Source organism: Tachypleus tridentatus, unplaced genomic scaffold (genome assembly GCF_004210375.1).
Source record: "Tachypleus tridentatus isolate NWPU-2018 unplaced genomic scaffold, ASM421037v1 Hic_cluster_1, whole genome shotgun sequence".
Classification (NCBI taxonomy): Eukaryota; Metazoa; Arthropoda; class Merostomata; order Xiphosura; family Limulidae; genus Tachypleus; species Tachypleus tridentatus.
The window spans coordinates 10,480,639-10,500,322 of record NW_027467777.1 but is presented as its reverse complement, the minus strand read 5'-3'; the positions used below and the strand labels follow the sequence as shown (position 1 = coordinate 10,500,322).

Sequence of the window (19,684 nt, the reverse complement as noted above, 5' to 3'; positions counted from 1 at the left end):
AACAGTATATAAATATATTAGGATTCTAAAGTGTAAGATATTAAAAAGATATTATTTTGAAAGTTTATTTTTAGGTTTCAGTTACGGTTTGAATCGTAGTTTTATGTTTCTTTCACGGTTTATTGACGGTTTTCTAGAATTATTGATAGATTTGAGTGTGCGCATGCTCACTATTTCTGTGCGTTACGTCATCAAAACAATATAAGTATATTAGGATTCTAAAGTGTAAGATATTAAAATGATATTTCTCTAAATTAATGTAGAGAACTATGGTTGGAATATCACAAAAATTATTTGACGTTAACGTGATCCAATAGTCTCAAAGTGATACGTACGTAAGTAAAGAAAAATTTTTATATTCTAACCGGTTGTTTCGTTGAAACCGAAACTGAAATCTAGCAGAAAACTCTAGAAACTGAAAAAGTACGGTTGAAACCGAAACACTAACATAAAAAAATGACCTTTTAAAGGGACCTATTTTTTATTGTTGGTTTCTCTTTTAGGTTTCAGTTACGGTTTGAAAGAATAACCAGTAATGAAGAAATTGGAAAGTAAAACCCTTTAAAAGTTTGTTTTTCAGGTTTCAGTTTCAGTTTGAACCGTAGTTTTTGGTTATTTCAAACCGAAACTGAAACTTAAAAGAAAAAACCATTAATGAAGAAATTTGAAACAAAACCCTTTAGAAGATCATTTTAGGTTTCAGTTTCATCCGTAGTGTTTTGTTTCTTTCACGGTTTATTTACGGTTTTCCAGAATTATTGATATATTTGAATGTACGCATGCTCACTTCTCTGCAAAAATTTATGTGCGTTACGTTATATTAGGATTCTAAAGTGTAAGATATTAAAATGGTATTTCTCAAAATTAATATAGCGAACTTGTTTTTTACTGTACATTTCTGGAATAAATTTGGAGGTTTTATCAAAAACTAGGCTTATGGACGGTTTTCCAGAATTATTGATATTTACGCATGCTCACGTGTGAGTTATGCGAGTTACGTCATCAAAAGACCGCAAGATGTGAAAAGATTTTTGAAAAAGGTTTGAAATCCGATGAAACAAACGTTTATAACAAAAAGTTTATTACCATTTGTAACTTTTATTATATCACAAAGTGTTGTCAGCCAGTTTAAAGTTATATCACAAAAACTCTTTGACGTTAACGTGATCCAAATATCTCGATGTGATACGTACGTAAGTAAAGCAAAATTTTATATTCTAACCCTAAACGATCCAGTCTAAGCCTCTTTTCTCTATATCACTGTTCAATGCAGAATCACCGCTATAGTTATTTTTTGAGGCAATTGTGGGCTATTTAAATCGTTTGTAAAAATGTATCTCAAGACAGTTGGTATGGTTATTAAAACTATACAAGTGGAGAACAACGTTTCGATCTTAGATTATGTTTAGGTTAAGAAAGTTGAAAAGTTTTATTTTGTGTGTTGAAAGTTTGAAGAAGATAACAATTTTAAGAGTAATACATTTATTGTACTTTGTCGTAGGTTTATGCGTGAAATACAATCAATACAGTTGAGACGAACAAAACACCTGAAATTACAATATTATTGCATACCAATCAAAAAATGAGTGTTCTTTACCAGAAAATAATGATCTCTGTGAAGTTCTGTTAAAATTTGGTTATTTTCATGTAAGATTATTATTATTGAAATGAAAACTTCTTATATACTAATTAAACATTAACAATTTGTTGCTTTCTATTTATTTTCTGGGTGTAACAAATCTTGAATTAATTGTAGATTGTTATATATTTTCAAACTGGGATATTTACTAACTGAAACGTGAAAAGTGATTTATTTACTAGTGGGTCACCATCTTTCTTAATGAAGTGGTAAAAGTTACTTTTTTTTTTTTTGTTATGACCATTATGTTACTACCATTTGAATATATTGCTGAACAAATATACATCTTACAACTGTGATATCTTGATTTGAAATGAATTTGTCCCATCGTAATACAGGCTTATCTTAATTTGCTTTGAATGAGGACTGCAAGATAGGGTAAAGTATAAGAAACATGCCCATGTCAAATCATCCAGATTTTGGAGAATTTTTGGAATGCCTTGAAAAAATTCATATGTGCTAATATAATGAAAATTGCCAAAGATTAGATCAATATTTCTAATAGTTTCTCATTACAATGTTGTAATGAAAATGTAGGCTGTAGCCTTGTAAAATGTAATTAATTTTTTGTTATTTTTGGCGAATTCATTTTCAGGCAACTTTGGCTGCAAGAGAAAGAAGGTGGTAGAAGGCTGAAATTTGCTGCACTGACTGAATTAATCTCTGATAATTCAAAAATGGTCTGAAACAAAACTTATCTCTCTTAGGATTTTCATAGTGAGGCTGTAAAATCACCTGAAAACCCAAAATTGTAAAAAAACATTGGTTTATTTAATAAGCCATAGCTCTAAGACTTAATGTGATACAAAGCTAAATTTTCTTTTCAAATTTCCTATAACATATCCGTTGTACATAAAGGTTCATTAGGTCTCGGTAGTTTATGATTTAGCTAAAAATAGCCCTACTTCAGGTCACAGTTTGACCATGTCACCAGTTATTCAGCCTTTTCAGATATTTACCATATATTCTTACATCTCTGAATATGATCTAGAAAAAAAGTCAGGATGGTGTTCAATCTACTTTTTGAGTTATAATTTTTTAAAGTATCCTCCCACCATATGTTGTTTACTTGAAAAAAACACTGTGTGCAAATATATCCATACAATTTTGCAATAATTTATGAATCCCATTGAAATATTCTAATCAGCGTTTACCATATATTCTTACATCTCTGATGTAATTTTTCATGATATGGGTAGATGAGCACTTGAATTTTTTTTGAAGGCATTTTGTGGGGGTCATTTTCCTTCTTGAAGCTTCTTCCTCAAACTTAAAAGTTTAGAGTTTGACAAGTTAGAAGGAAACCAACTCTTCCCCTTTTCCAATACATGTGTGGACCTTTGATAAACATGTAGAGCAACTGAGTAGGAAATGGATTGGTAGACAATCCAAATCACATATTCCGTGATAACGAGACAAACCCACTTGTAGAGAAAATTATATATTGAAAAACGGCTGGTATTGGTAGAGAAAACAAACAATGTTTTGACTTTCTTCAGTCATCTTCTTGTTCACAAAGAAAGAAAGGGTTGCTGACCAGTAGCTGACTACATGTTTGAAGGTGGTTGTGTAGAGGGCATGTTTAGATGTTTGATTATATTTAGATATAAACCAATACAAAGGACCACCTTGATTTTGTGCTTGAGTTGTTGTATAGGAAGGCTTCTTTAATTTTGCATTTGTTTGTTTGTTTGGGTGTTTTCTATGGTTATGTTGTGTTTATTTGATTTGCAGTATTTAAAAACGTGAAGGTGACTTGTTTGTGTTTGTTGAATCTGGTTTCCATTTCTCTACTTGTTTTTCCAACATAGAAGTTGGCAGTTATCACATTGTATTTTATAATGTTGGTGTTGTATTTGTCAGTGTAGTTTTTATATAGTATAGACCTTAGTTATGTGCCTGGTTTTTGAATAAATTTGGTATTAACTGGAATGTCATATTTTGTTGCTAGTTTTTTTGCCAAATGTTGGTTATTTTTCTGCTGATGTTGGGAATATGTGATATGCGACCTGATATGGTTTCTTGATTTTTTAAATTGTGGGGTATATTTGCTTTTGCTAGTTGATTTTACTTTTGTCCATGTGTGTGTGTAAACATTATAATGCATTATGTGAGTAATAAAAATGAGTGTGATAAAAAGGTTGAAAAATTTAAATTTATATATGTCAAACATATTTTTGTGGAATTGAATATTATCTGTGAAACATCTTCTAATTGTACATAATTTTATGTGTTAATAAAGTTAATGAATGTGTTATTAAGTGTAAAGATACCAGTTTCAAGTAACAGTTAAACCGTTTCATTAAATAATTGGTTTGAGAAACATGCCAATTGTATAATGTAAATATAAATGAAGGCTATTAAAATGAGACCTTAGAGTTAATTGGCTAATGCAGTTACGGCTTAAATCATGGTAAAATTAAATTATATATGGATTTTCTCATTACCAGGTTCTAATATAACATTGTTAGGAAAGCTGAAGGAATTGGTTGGAAAAAGAAAGAGAAAAGACAGTCATAAAAAATAGTAATTAAAGCTGATACTTTTATTGAAAGTACATAGCCAATAAGGAAAATGGACATTGGTTATATTTTACGATGATTGTAATTACATTATATTTCCCTTTTCTTTGTCTTTTAGAACATTGATCATGATGTAATCTCACAAAGATAAAGATTTTATGAAAATCAGCAACATTTTGTTGCAATGATGCTATCAACAGTGAAGTATTTTGTGTTTGGTTTATAACATCCAACCATTTATTCAAAATGTCTTGGGGTAATACAACATTTGTTAGTTTAAAAGTTTCAACTTGAAAGAATTTTCTGATATTATATCAAGATCTAAACACCAAATTAGTAATTTAGAGAAGTTCTTTAGTGTTAATATTTCTATTTGACACAAATAAAGTTTCAATTCTGTATAATATACTGTTGTTTGCTGCATAGATTTGTCATCTAAAAACTAAATTGTATGTGTATATAAAGTTTTAATCAAGTATTTGTGGATGTAATTATACATGTGTATGAAATTTAAACAAAATTTATTTCTTGGTCTTACTTGTAGTAAATCAATATACCTACCAAAATTATAATCACTACACAATATTATTAACACCTGTGGTGTTAATGTGATAACTTTCTGAAATACATATGTAAATGTGAAAGTTATCTGATGCATGATTTAAAAAAAAAAAAGTAAGTTTTTAATATTAAAATACTGACATTGTATTTGAATGACATTAGTGTTTAATGCAGTGGTTCCCAACCAGGGGTGCTCGCATCCCTTGGAGGTGGGAGATAACATTTCAATTTTTTTTGTTTATATCAAGGGTACTGTCCTATATATTCAAAAATTGTGCCATGCTTTGAAAAACTTGTAAGGAATAAAGAAGAATAAAAGAGTCATTAAATTTAAATTGGCTTATGAACATTTCAAATTCAAAGAAATTTCATGTATGGATGAAAATTTATTTTTTTGTAGGCCATGTAGGGTTTATTCAACTTTTAGTTTGTTGTAATATTTTTTCTTTTCCAAATGTTTCGTTTTTGTCTCTATATCATTAAAAACTAATTATAAAAATTTGTTTTGGCCACCTTCATTTTTATTCTTAAAAAATGAATAATTACTGTGAGGGGTGCAAGAACATATTAAAATTTTGGTTGGGAACAGTAGGGTTTAATGTTGTTATCAAATGGTGCAAATAAAGTGTAAACACTTGTTTTTACTGTGCAGTTGTCCTTAATTTTTTGAATTAGAAATGAAACCACACATTTCTACTTATTAAAATTCCTAATTTCCATCCTTATAAAAAGTTATGAAATAGAACTAAACAAAACTACATGTTTGCTGCATAGATTTGTCATCTAAAAACTAAATTGTATGTGTATATAAAGTTTTAATCAAGTATTTGTGGATGTAATTATACATGTGTATGAAATTTAAACAAAATTTTTTTTGGTCTTACTTGTAGTAAATCAATATACCTACCAAAATTATTATCACTACACAATATTATTAACACCTGTGGTGTTAATGTGATAACTTTCTGAAATACATATGTAAATTAAACGCTTTTATGAAGAGTCAATGTCAATAAATTTAGTTTTAGTTCACTTTTTATTTTTTGGCCAATCAGTTTTAACTTCTAAATTTTGAAAAGTAACAAAACAAAGGTTGTAAGATGTAACTTTTCTATATCATGTTAGGATTTCCTAACACGAACAGTAAGATACTAAAATTTACATTTAAGATAGAAACACGAGCTAAACTTAATCACAAATGAGAATCTGAAATTTGGGTAGCTTACTTTTTCATTTACTTATATATCCTTAAATTATATAGTCCAGCATGGATATACTTTGTATTTAAAGCCCTTAATATCTTACATTTACAATAGTAAATAGTAACAGTAAAGCAACAGTTTCATAAGGGTTGCAGATTTAAATTCCTGTCACACGAAACATGCTTGCCTTTCAAATGTGGGTGCATTATAGTATAAGAGTCAATCCATTAGTAATAGAGTAGCTCAAGAGTTAATAGTGGGCAGTGATGACTAGCTGCCTTCCCTCTAGTCTAAATTAGGGACATCTTGCACAGATAGCCCTCAAATATTTAGTAGAAATAATGTTAAGAAATCTGTTAATTAAAAGTTAGTGTGTACTTTTAGGGCTAATATTTAAATATCTGCATCTTAAAATACCCTTTGGGTTATAATGATTCATACTTGTTATCATTATATTTAGTTTTGACCTTGCACTGACCAGCTGTTGATTTATTTTCTCGTGTATATATAAAATCCCAAGATGGAACGTTCACCTGATCTTTTCTGTCATATTAAGCTTTACAATTTAAATTTAGAGACTTGTATTTTTTAATGTAGTTTGACATAAGACTGTAAGTACTAGAAGTACACAGATGATGTGAACAGTTAATGAATCTGATTTTGTATAGCAAACTGACTAGAAGTATGTAATATTCATAAGTTAATACACAGAAAACAAGAAGCTATAATTACTAGAATGTACCGATTGATCAGTTGGCTACCTTTGCTTATTAACACTTGGTAATATCTGGTAAGTTTCAACTGGATTAAGTTTGAGTTCTAAAAGTTAATAGTGCTGAATAATATTCATAAATATAAAAATTTATAGTGATAAATAATATTAACACCCTATGTGTATGGGGTCAGTCAATAGGGAAGCACATGCTCATGTGGAGCTGTAAGTACTATTTTTTACTATAATTCTAAATTTATGACACATTCATTTATGAAATTTGTCAAGCTTTCAGTAGCCATAACTGTATTGTACACAAGTAATCAATATTTCTATCAAAATATTTCCCATAAAATCTATCTGTGAATTTCCAAAGCCTTAAATGAATCAGTTTCCATGCTTAAAAGTAAAAAAATACTTCTTTTCAAAGCTATTTTTCTGGCAAAACTATATTTTGTCTACTATTTTTTCAACCCTAATACTAACAGTAATGAAATTACCAATGTGCAGTGAAATGAGAAACTGATAAATATGAAATAGAATGAACAAATGTTTTTCCTTCTCTGAATGCTAGGTTTTCTATTTTCTTCAAAGTTTCAGCTTGGCATTTTCCCATACTCTTTTTTAATTTTTTGAGTTTAAAGACATTAGGAGAACAGTATAATTATGGTGTTATAAAACATGCAAGTTCGAGAAGTCTTAATAGAAATGAATAAAATCCCTGTAACCCTGGTTATTCCTGATACAATCACACAGAAATGGAAACCAATGCACAGTTAAATCAAATAATTTCAGCTATGGTCCACTCTGTATTTTATGTAGAACGTAAGCAACTTTCCCTAATGTTTAGGTCAGTCCTATATAGTTAGCATTGTAACAGGCAAAACATGACGTTATGTGTTGTGATGCAATACATATTGATAATAAACAGTTTGGAAAGAAGTCAATTAATTCTGCTCTAAGACTGTAACCCAGTATTGAGGTGTGTGTGCTTCTTTATTTGGACAATATACTGTACATGTTATTGAAGATGTTGTAAAAACATGTAGGTTCAAAATGTCTTGATAGAAATTAAATATAAGCCCCGTAATTTGAGCACTTTTTGAAGGTGGACCTATCTTCAGTTACATATTGGAAATGGTGGTGTAATCAAATGAGTGATATACAAATAAAGGTAGTTTAGAAGGAAGGTCATCTGGTTTTCAAGAAATGTCTATTTCTCTATGTTCTGGTGTAAATGTCTCATTTCCAGTATAATATAACCAATGGTGAGAATGTATGCGAAAATGTGTTAGTAATAATTTACTTTAGAAATGGCTGAATATGTGTGCATTTAAAACTCTGCTTAAGCATTTAAGTAAAGGTAACACCTGGAGACAGTTTAAAAAAGATTTCATGCCTTATATATTTATAAGGTATTGAGAAAGTACAATTTTTCATGTTAAAAGCATTGTTCTCAGTTATTTCTACAGCCAGTGTGTATTATATCAGTTTCATGACCTGAAGAATTTGTGTGATAGGGTTTCTCCTGTAGTTTGTTATTAGTATTATTTTCCAGTAAAGTGCACTTTAACATATTTTTATTAGTTGTCATTATGCTTGGAGATATTTCATTTCCTGTATCAGTAAAATAATAGTTATGTTGACAATTTACTTTGACGTATTTTAGGGGGAATGTGATTCTTCAGATGAAAAAGCTCCTCGGAAATGGTTAATGAACAACTGGGCTTTGGTTTGGGCAATATATAAAGAACAACCTTTTGATGACATCAAGTGAGTGTTAATAATTAATTATCTGAACAGAATTTATTTATTTAATATAAAAGCACTTGGTAAAAGTTTTGAGCATTACATAAAGATTGAAATTACCAAAAAAAAACATCTTATATTTGTACATGTTTTATTCATACTGGTTGTGTTTTGAAAGAGATCATTCCAAATACAATAATTACACGTAGGTGGGAGAGAATTCTCTTGTGTTGCTAATGTATTATTTTCATTGAGCTATAAAATTCTATAAAGATGTGGTAATAATCAAAATAAATGTAGATCTAAAGTTAATCAGATATTTCTATTATGTAATATAGTTTTAATTTCTGAATTTCGAAACTAAAATATTTTAATTTGTAACGTCTTAGTGTTCACAGTTTTGTATGACGTGATGGCACTTGTTTGTTCCAAGTTGCTAATCTTGGATCGTCTTTTCACTTGACTGAGATTGAATACAACTTTCAGACATGCAGATTTTCCTAATACATAACATAATGTTACAGTTACCAAGCTATCCCATAAAGCTCTGTTTTCTTACATGCAGTCTTTCAAAAATGTCAATAATTCTCTCTCTCTCTGTCTTTGGTATTTGCTATTACATTATTGATAACCAATATTTAATCTTATGTTTTATGCCATCTCGTTCACAGGATGGCTTTTAAGTTGATCGGAACGTAGATTCAAATCTGCTATCACTAAGTTTAGTTTAACCAGCTAAGGAAATTGTTTTAATGCACAATGTTTGGTTAGAAAACCAGTTAAATTGTAATAATTATAGGACATTGTATGCTTTGTGTTTATTATTGTTTGTGCTCTAAAGTATATATTTGAAATTAATAAATAATTTGGGAAAAAAATAAACAGCCCAGTGAAAATTTGGGTTAGCATTTCTCAACACTTTAAGTCTTTGACAACAAAAGAAATTACAGCATTCACAATTAAGTACTAGATTTTTGTTATTTTTTGTGTACATATTTTGTTTGTTATAAAAGTAAAAAAAATACTTATTAGGTAACACGAGAAAATAAAAATGAAGAAATAGATTAATTTATTTGTATATATGTATGAAGATTGTGTGTATTACATAATTTTATGCTGTAATTTGAACTAAGTGTATACAAGGTGATTTCTAGCTTGTTACATAGGCTTAGTATATTGGAAGTTGTCATATTTAACTGATGCAAGCCCTGACAGTAGTCAGGATAAATAATGATAAGCTTCTATTGTAATCTGCAGGGATTTTAGAAATGAAAAAATGTTGTTTGATATTTTTTTTTTGGTGTGGTTACAAGGTTAAACAAATGGCCTAAGCTCATATAGTGTAAGGGTAGAGAAAATAATGCATAACATATAAAGTTTTACCAAAAATGACTTGATATTCAATTAGAAGATTCTAGAAGCTCTGCAAATGAAGTTAGGAAAGTGTAATATTAAAGATATATAAATTTTATTAATTTTAGCATGAAAATCACCTTGCTCTCATACTAGTCAGAGTTTAAAATTGAGATAAATCTTTATATATATAAAAAAAATTCTTAAGGATGGATTTTTTTTGAGTTTCTCATTAGTTATTGTACCCACTATATTTTGTTTGATAATATTTCAAACACTTCAGTGTTTGTTCCCTTCAATTTTTTCAGGGAATATTTTGGAGTTAAGATCGGCCTGTGATTTGCTTGGCTTGGATTTTACACCTGTATGCTGATTTAAGCTTCATTAGTAGGAGTGTTGTGTTTACTGTATTGGGTGATGCTCACAGGGAATAAGGGGGAGAAAAAAGATAAAAGAGTAATCAAACAGTTTATTATTTTTAAAACTCATGTTTGATCATTTTCTAAATTATACCTCAGATAAATCAGTTACTTAGAGCTACGTGATTGATGGAATGTGGTAAGTGATTAATCACTAGACTAATTAATCAATGGTTAGCTAATTAATTATTTTCACACAAGCTGGAATAATTGCAAAGAATAATAATTGGAACCATTAATTTTTATCGGTTGATATGTTTTGAACCATTAATTTATCTTAAAATATTTTAAATAATTTTTGTGATAAATTGATTTAAACATAATTTAAGTTAATCAGTTATTTTATGTGGCATTATCATTGAAATTGATAATTGTATATTATGGTTAATAAGTATTATATAGCTTTACATGTTAAAGCTGAAGAGGAATAAATGATATTCTCTTTTTCAGACTCTGAAAATTTTTTGTTATTTAGTTTTAAGACGTTTTTAAGTAATGCTTTTCTTGTGCCTATTTTCTTTTTGCATGTTGACTATCCAACATGCATAGTAATTTTGATCTCAAGATTGCAAATACTTGTATGCATCAGAAAATGTTCCAATTTCACATAGAAAATTTTATAACCTCCAGATAATTATCGCCTTGTAATAGGGGAGACATCATTTGTTTTAAAAACAATTGTGGTTCTGGTTTTTATTCATCTTTCTATTCATAAGCAGCCAATTTTCTGTGAGTGTATTATCAGCAGTTCATTGGTCATTTGTTTGTAGTATGATTTGTAGTATGTAGTTGCTCATTAATTCCATTAAAATCCAAACTGATGTGCTAATGATGTGATTTATTTTAATAAGAGGGATGAAAACTGTACACATATTTTAGCCAGTTTATTTTTCAAACTGCATTCATCTTTACATTCTTGATGTTGAATGGTTTCCAGAAACCTCTGACCCAGATGTTTCTTTTGCTGTCCACTGCCCCTCATCATTTATATGCTTTAAAAGAGGCTATGGCGTATTCATTTATTTGTTGGATCAAAGAAGTGGTGTTTGGAGTAAGAAACTCCACAGAAATGTTTGTTGATGTGTAAATTAGGTTGTTAGGGTGATTTGGTGAGTTGTCATCAACCACTAGTGCTTTATGGGAAACATTTTCCATAGAAAAATATCTCTTTACTGTAGGGCAGACAAAGTTGTAAACCAGTTGTCAAAAATTGTTTTTGTTGTTTAAACCTGTTCTGTCTGGCATCTTCTTCGAATATAGATCAGTCTCAAATGTTGAAAACTTGATGGGTCATATATCCTCTTTGTTCAATAATATCTTTTAAACTTGTTGGCACATTGATGTTGCTTCCTTTTTAGTACTTGCTGCCTTTAGGCTGTGTAAATGATGCTCTTTTTTTTTTTTTTAATCTGTCAAGTCAGTCTTTGCTATCCATTATCATAGGGCAATACCGATTTAGTAACTTAAGAGATAATTTTTTCTTTCTTGATAGTTGCTGTAGCTGATGATGAGAACATAAGTCTGGCTTTCATTCAAACTTCTTGATGGTTTCCAGTTTTGTTGTTACTGAGATGGGTTGTGTCTCAGTGTTTTGGCTTACTGCTGGCACTGGAATCACTTGCAGTATGCTTTACTAATCATTTTGTATTTAAGGGCAGAGTACAGTCTAAATAAAACTATATAAGTACATTGGTTGACACCTTTCATGATCCGAACAAGACACTGGAGATGTATGAACTCTTAGCACACGGGCTGGTCAAACTGACGTGTCATGATGTTTCAGTGAGTTACATTCAGAATATAATTAAACCACTTAACTACCTTGATGTACGAACAAACTTGACAAGAAACCATAGATGATAATGCAGCTTTTAATATATAAATTTTAAGTTCTTAATAATATAAGAAAAATATTTAAAAACAACTTTAATTTACCCTAGTGTGAGAATTTGAATATTTGTTCTTCAGTTATTTCCTCTTTTGAACTTCCCCCTTAAACTATGAAATGTTATGTAAAATGTCATTAATCTTCTAAATCTTTATTTTCTATGCTTCGATCATATGGAACTTCAGAGCAACCAATGAAAATGCAAGAACCTCACACACCCACCCTCAACTTGCTCAAATTTACAAATTGCTAATACATTGTTCTGAGGCTAAGTCTTATTGAATTTATAAACAACACACGAAGTCTAGAATACAAATGAGTGATAAAAGTATGATTCATCCCATATGATATTACAGATAATTGATAAATTTAGCTAATTAGATAGCCAGAGACTGAGATATTTATCTCAATGACAAACTGGGTATATCTTGCTTCAAACACAAATTATTGTGATATTATATTTTTCTTTCTTTCTCTCTCTCTCTCTTGAAGAATAATATCAGTTTCTCAACAGATTTTCCACTGGTCATAAATTATGTTGTGATAAATTTGTTATACATTTTGCATGTATTTCTGAGAAGTTCAGCATTTCTAAAATCATACACCAGTTTAAAAAATTATTTTTGTATTTTTTTTAGGTACCAGAATTTCAGTATTCAAGGTGTGATGATAAAAAATTAAAAGAGGTATAAGTGGTGTTTGCCATACAATTTCAAACCTCTTTGCCTCCAAAATATCAAAGAGGCAACAGTTTACAACTGAATACAGAAGACCGATGGTATACTTGTAGTAAGTACTGCGTGTGAGCTTTTTGGATTTTATTTGCTCTAAATCTTTGTGATTTTAGTCAAGTGATATTCTGTACATTTAGTGTTTTAATATTTTTAATGTTTGGTTAGTTTTGTATTTTGGGCAAAGGTACTTAAGGGCTACCTGCATTAGCCATCCCTAATTTAGCAATGACATACCAAAGAGAAGAGAGTTAGTTAGTTACCACTCTTTTATCAACAAAGAGTGTAATGGATTTTAATGTTACAACATCCCAATGGGTAAAAGTATGAACATGCTTGGGGACAGGGATTTGAACCCATAACCAACAGACAGTGAGAGAAACCATTACCATAATTTCTTTTCACTATGGGCTTGGTTGAATCAGCCAAGTTTGTGACTCCAAATTTATCTTTATAGTTTCACCACAATAATTGCTAATACGTTTTGTGTATCTTCATAAAATTATGTCAACTGTGAATAATGATTGAATCATTTGTTGAGAAAAACATCATTTATAATGAAGTCTTTTTCACTGCAAGAGTCTGTGAATGTGTGTAATCAGAAAATTGACTACTGTGGGTGCATCACTCATCTGAAATTTAAATTTAAACATCATAAATAAACGTGAAACATTTTGATCAGTAAAACTAGAATGTATTTTGTATTATTCTACCCAAACTCTGTATGAGGTTTGTCAATATGACCAATCTTGTAACCATTAAAATAAATCAAAATTATCTTTTTGTTTTTCTATAATGATTTCAGATTGTAATATGAAACTACATTTGTTTATTCTAAATAGCCTTTTTTGTAACAGTGCTATTGCTCTATAAACTAAGGTTAACTAATATGCCTTCAAACAGGTTGCAAAACATTTGGAAAACATGTAGCTCACATTATCTCAATGAACTACATGATGCACACGAGCTACTCACAGATTTCTTGATTGAGGAAAAAGTGACTGCAATCACTTGTCGTGTTTGTGTATCTCCTCCTTTCTCTTCTTGAGGATTTATCCTGGTGATATGATCCTGCCAACACCACATTAAGCATCCATTTGTTTCCCTACTCCCTTAATAACTGGATCTCCACTTTTCCAGGCACTCCTATGAGATACATGCAGTTTCTTCATGATTTTCTCATTTCTTGTCTCTTCTTGTGAATTATTTGTACATGATCTACTCTGAAAATTCTGCACTTGTTTCTTACATCAAGTATTGGGGGTTACTCATTTAAGGACTTTGTTTCCACATGTTGTTTGTGATTTATTCCCATTGATATTTGCCATGTGCTTATGGCATATTCACTCTCTTGGCTGGACCAGATTCTTTCTTTCAGGTGTTTATTCAGGTTTGCTGTGTGTCTCTCTTGGAGGCTTTTGCCACTTATCTCAACACCAAACTTTTTCTTGAGCTATGACAGTTGAAGCTCTTAGCCAGAACTGGTCTCATCATTTTCTTATATACCTGTGTCACCTCTATTGCTCCAACTTCACACATTGAATGGGATTTGCCTGGTTTATAACCATCTATACTTTCCAACTGTGTACCACTTTCTATATCACATTCCTCTTGTCCTTCGTTTTTTTTTCTTCTTTCTGTTAACAGAAGTGGCAAACTTTTCACTTCTGTTTTGTCTACCACTTCCTTCCTGTTCTATGGTGACTCACCGCTCAGTCCTTTTCACATGGTCGGTCTTTTATTTTTTTGTTATTTTGTGAAATTAATTTGCTGTATATGTGAATCAGATTTCGCTTTGTTAGTATTTGTAAGATGCAATAAATTAATATGTAGAAAAGTAGGGAAAAGTTGAGTGACTACTCTGTATTATGCAGTTTTGTTTACCTGTGAAAATAAATTAATTCCTGTTACATATCCTTAAATTCCTTGTGTGGTACTAGAATATTGTAGATACATGTGTACTAAAATAATTGTTTATTAAAAAATAGCATGTTGAAGGTTAATTTGCATTATTTGAGAAGCAAAGACAAATGTGCTCATTTTGATGATATTTATCATTGGAGCATTCTGTATCTGGGTATGATCTCATATTTTATTTTTCTATCCTGTTGTTTCCTAGTGGGAGGAAAAATTTTCCTTTGGACCTTCCACAATGCCATCATCCTTGTGAACCTTTCCAACAACTTTATTCAAGCATTAAACAGAAATTAACAAAAGTTTATCAGACTTTCTTCCATCCCATTCCCTCACTTCCAGACTTTTATTATTTTTTCTTTTCAAAACAGCAGGTGCACCAGGTGACATTACAGTTTTATTGAGCTGAGATAATAAGAAAATATATAATTTGAGTGAGATTAGGTTAATCTCATGAGGCTACATTTCTGTAATTTGTAGATTCAAGGTATTTATTACTCTTTGTTTGAAAAATATTTTTTTTGCTAGAAACTGTGAGTTTCATTGCCTGTAATTATAATTATCATTTTCTTTTCACAAATTGTTCCATAAAACAAAAGTTTAGAAGTATGAGTAAAAGTTTGCTAGACAATGACAAGCTACTTTTTGGTAGTCATGAATCTAAGGTTGTGAATATTCAGTATAGCTTTGCTCCAAAATAAGCAGAGGCATTTCATAAATTAGGGAATTTTTCTTGATTTGACAGTTAATTTAAATTTATTAAAGCTAGCTTTTGTTGTTTCAACTTCAATGTTGAATAAAGGTGTCTTCTCTATGGATATCTTGCATTCTGTTTACTGATATTGTTAAATAAGGCTTGTAAGTCACTATAAGGTGTTTAGGTTAATATGAATTATTCTACTATTTTATGGAAGAGGGACAGTTCAGCCAACCTTCTAAACTCATATCTGCTTACTATTAATAGACATGTTCTTTTGGCCGTGTATTTTATTTTTATACTGGAAATTGTGACATCCTTTTCTAGTCTACCTAATTAACACCCAAATTCAATTTAATTACATTGCAGAGGAGGGCCATCTTTTTAATCAAGTTTTATACATTTCTTTATTGGTATATTGAACTGTTTTTTTTAGTTTAGTGTTGATGGTCATTTTTACCCTTTAATAAAAATATATTCAAAAAGATCTGTTATATCTTTCAACTGATTTATGCTAAAATATTTAGATTAATATTACAAAACACAGATTTTTATGCATTTTTATTAAATAGAAACTGGTTTTAAGAAAATCTCCATTAAAAGAGAAAAAAGTGTGAAATTTCTCTAATCCAAGAAGGTTTGTAATAATAATGCTTTGAATGCATTGTATCTTGAAGGTATCTTTAATATTATTGTAAGAGAGTAACATCTTCATGAAGGGTAGTTGTTTTGGATGGTATAATCACTGTTACTTGTGAGACTATGCATATTTATTTTACAGACCAAGAATGTAAGAATTGCTAACTTCAGTACATTAAGAGACAGTTGTCCTCAGAGTTTATTATTATTATTATTCTTTACATACTCAAAGTAAATTTTAGTGAAGGCACTACTCTTATGTGAGATCAGTGGTTAACTTAATTTGAATGATTATTGATATCTGGATTATTTCATTTGGTTCATATATTATAAACTTCTCTATTAAGAGAAACAGTTGCACATCAAATTCCTTCTATAAAATGCTTAACAGTTAAGTTTTTGAATGGTAATTGTCATTGTATCTATGATAGTGCTAAACTTAATTACACAGGATGAGGAGGCTGGTCGTGGAGATCACATAACTTTACAAACTTTCTTGTTGGGGCAAAAGGATCTGTAATTATTCCAGTATGTTTAGCTATGTTTCTTACTTTGATAAACAGTTGTTGTTCAAAAATGTGGTTGTATTAATATTTGGATTGTAAATCTTTATAATCTTTAAAATCTTTGAATTTCACACAAAGCTACATGAGAGCTTCCCTAATTTAGAGGGAGGGCAGCTAGTCATCACCACCCACTGCCAATGTTTGGGCTACTCTTTTACCAAGAAATAGTGGGATTGACTGTTACATAATAACATACCCATGGCTGAAAGGGCAAGCATATTTGGGGCAACGGGGATTTGAATCCGTGACTCTCAGATTACGACTCAAACACCTTAACCCACCAGGCCAGGTCGGGCCCCATGTAGTATAATATTTTGTTAATAATGCTGGTTTTATTGCAGTGATTGTTTTTGTTTTTCCCTAACCACAGCTTTAACATTGTGAATAAGGGAGATGGTACAGAGTGGTCTGGGGTGTGGTGTTATGACTCTGTTCCTTTCCTAAGTGCTGTGCTGTGCAAATTGTTCTGCTTCTGTTAAGAATATTTAAGATATTTCTCTTTGAAATGTTCGTTGTTTTGACTTTACAGTGTTTAATGATCTTGTTGTTATATAAGTATTTTACCTTGCAAATGACTGATAATATAATCTCAAGTGTGAGCCTACCAGTGACAAATTTCACTGTTGAATTGTTTGAAATCTTCTATGTGTAAACTGGTAGACAACTGCCAGGGAAGTAAAATCAACAGAATAAAATAGCTCGTGCTTATTTTATACCCTTCACTGTGTCTTGCTGATCTAGATATTTTCATAGGCGGTACTGGAAGGTAATCTGTCGTCTGGCCTTGATGTTTCTCTTAGAGAGCAAAGATTTCCTCCTGCACACCTCCCATGTAAGTTAAACTTGTGCAGTCTCTTTCTGATTGTAGATGCACTTTCACATCAACAGTAGCCAGAACCTGCTGTAAATCCCGTGATGACATTTTAAATATGCTGAGACCTCCAATAGCATCTGCGGGTTTGCTCGGGTGAACTTGCTTAGACGACTCAGACCTGGGCATGTTGGCAGTTGTTTTGAAAGTCCTCCACTTGTTGACTATTTTCCAGACAGTGGAATGGCTGATTTCAAAATCTTTTGGGATCTTTTTAAATACCTTACCAGACTCATAAGCTGCTACAATTTTCTTTCTCAAAGCCTCAGACAGCTCTTTTGCTCTCACCATGGTGCTCAATCTCACTCCAACAGTCAGGCATGTAAATCATGCAATTTAAATCATCTCATTCTTATATTGTCTATATGTGTAAGTTATGGTCATTGTGATTTGGCTTTGATTATATCCTAATTCAAATTCTAGGTTGAATACATGATATGGATTGGATATGTAAAACAAACAAAGAAAGAAAAAAAATTAGTGTATGTGTGTGATACTTTGATCTGATCAGTGAAATGGATCTACTGATAACAGCAAATTTGTCCAGGAAGTATGTATTTAATAAGTTTTTTTGTATATAAAATAAGGGAAGTGTGTACAATTAACAAAATCTTTATTAAAATAAAACAGAAATAAGGGATGATGTGCAGACTGTAACAGTTGATGTTTATGCTAAACTGTGCTTAGTTTTACAGGTTTCACTCTCAGGATTGATAACTGAAATCATTTAGACTGAAACTGTTTTAGTCATAACTTATTTTACTAATTATCTTTCCCCAGAAAATATAACCATGTTTTGTCAATAATTTAAGTAACTCTCTATATGCCAAAGAGAATAACAACTATTTTATATACTTTTGACCTCGCTTTGGTTCAGGGTTTTCAGACCATGACACAAGCCTGGACAACATTTCTATATCATCTAGAACTTCAACAACAAGGAAGAACCAACAGTGTATAGCATTACCAGTTCATGGAAATGGAGTAGTTGGTATGTATATGTAATAAAATATTGGAAAAGAATATTACTTGTTAGTAATGGAGGGTTAATAGTCAAGTTAGCTGGCAACAGTTTAACATATTTAGCAAAGTTATGAAATGGATTGAAACTAAAGTGAAAACAAATTTTAATGTCATAAAACAATATATTAATTAAAGCAAAGAGGAAAGAATATAATATTTTAAATTCAAAAAAAGGGAAATAATGAACGTATCAGAAGCATTAAGCTAAAAAGATCCTAAAGGGGAAACCATACTTTTACCTATTTAAAAATGTAAACAATTTGGCATTTTGCCACATATTTTTCTTCTTTGTAACAATGTACACTTTTTAAACTTTTAAATTTATTTTGTTTAATCTTTTTCGTACCATTCTCCAGTGTCACAATGATATATCTGTGAAATTACATGCAGCTTGCTTTAAATTACAAATTATGTTACCCATGAGCTATTACAACCTGTTCTTGTGCCTTTAGAACCATTTTTTATATTATAATTTTACTTACTCTAATCTTAACTAACCTAACAAATACACCTATATTTACATGTCAATTACTTTTACACTTATGCCTAAATAACAAACATTAAAAAAAGAAATAAAGTACTCAACTAATCTCCTGTTTTTTTTCTTGAACTTTTCTATTTGTTAGCTCTGTAACCAAACAAATTTCATACTTTTTTGAGAGGTGGTGGATAAAATAGGGTTGATGAGTTGGTTTGTAGATGTTTTTGAATTTCACACAAAGCTACTCGTGGGCTATCTGTGCTAGCCATTCTTAATTTAGGACTGTTGGGCTACTGTTTTACCAACGAATAGTGGGATTGACCATGGCCGATAGGGCGAGCACGTTTGGAATGACAGGGTTGCGAACCCACAACCCTCAGATTACGAGTCGCACGCCTTAACACGCTTCGCCATGCTATACGTATAGTGTATATCAACTTCATTGATTTACTTCTACAGCTATTTATTGCTGTTTAGCCATACATAACATTTAAAAAAAAAAAAGAACCTTTTATCTATGCTTATACTTTTACAAAAAGCTTCTCCTAACATCCCACAAAAATCAAAGCACTAAGTGATGGAGATGACACAGAAAGAAGCTGAGCTATAAATACATCAGTACCTTAAAACGATTCTCTGCCTTACTGTCAGTATATTTGGGATTTTTTCAAGAAACTGAGCAAATTCTGTCACAAGAAAATTTCCACAGCATGAAGA

The 19,684-nt window shown here is 30.6% G+C and overlaps 1 protein-coding gene across 3 annotated transcripts in view; it reads left to right on the top strand.

The window, feature by feature from the left end:
- The first annotated feature begins 760 nt into the window (after positions 1-760).
- Positions 761-19,684, top strand: part of LOC143242053 (uncharacterized) — a 66,209-nt gene continuing 47,285 nt past the window's right edge. Inside the window, exons 1-5 of one of the 3 annotated variants that reach the window (XR_013022394.1) lie at positions 761-1,193; positions 8,306-8,409; positions 11,650-11,939; positions 12,684-12,834; positions 18,341-18,454. Coding sequence is in view for 1 of the 3 variants with exons in the window: in XM_076485401.1 (XP_076341516.1) it covers positions 1,053-1,193; positions 8,306-8,409 (245 nt within the window). In the remaining 2 variants the exon portion in view is untranslated. The remainder of the gene's footprint in view (positions 1,194-8,305; positions 8,410-11,649; positions 11,940-12,683; positions 12,835-18,340; positions 18,455-19,684) is intronic. The other 2 variants (XM_076485398.1, XM_076485401.1) reach the window with 2 other exon arrangements.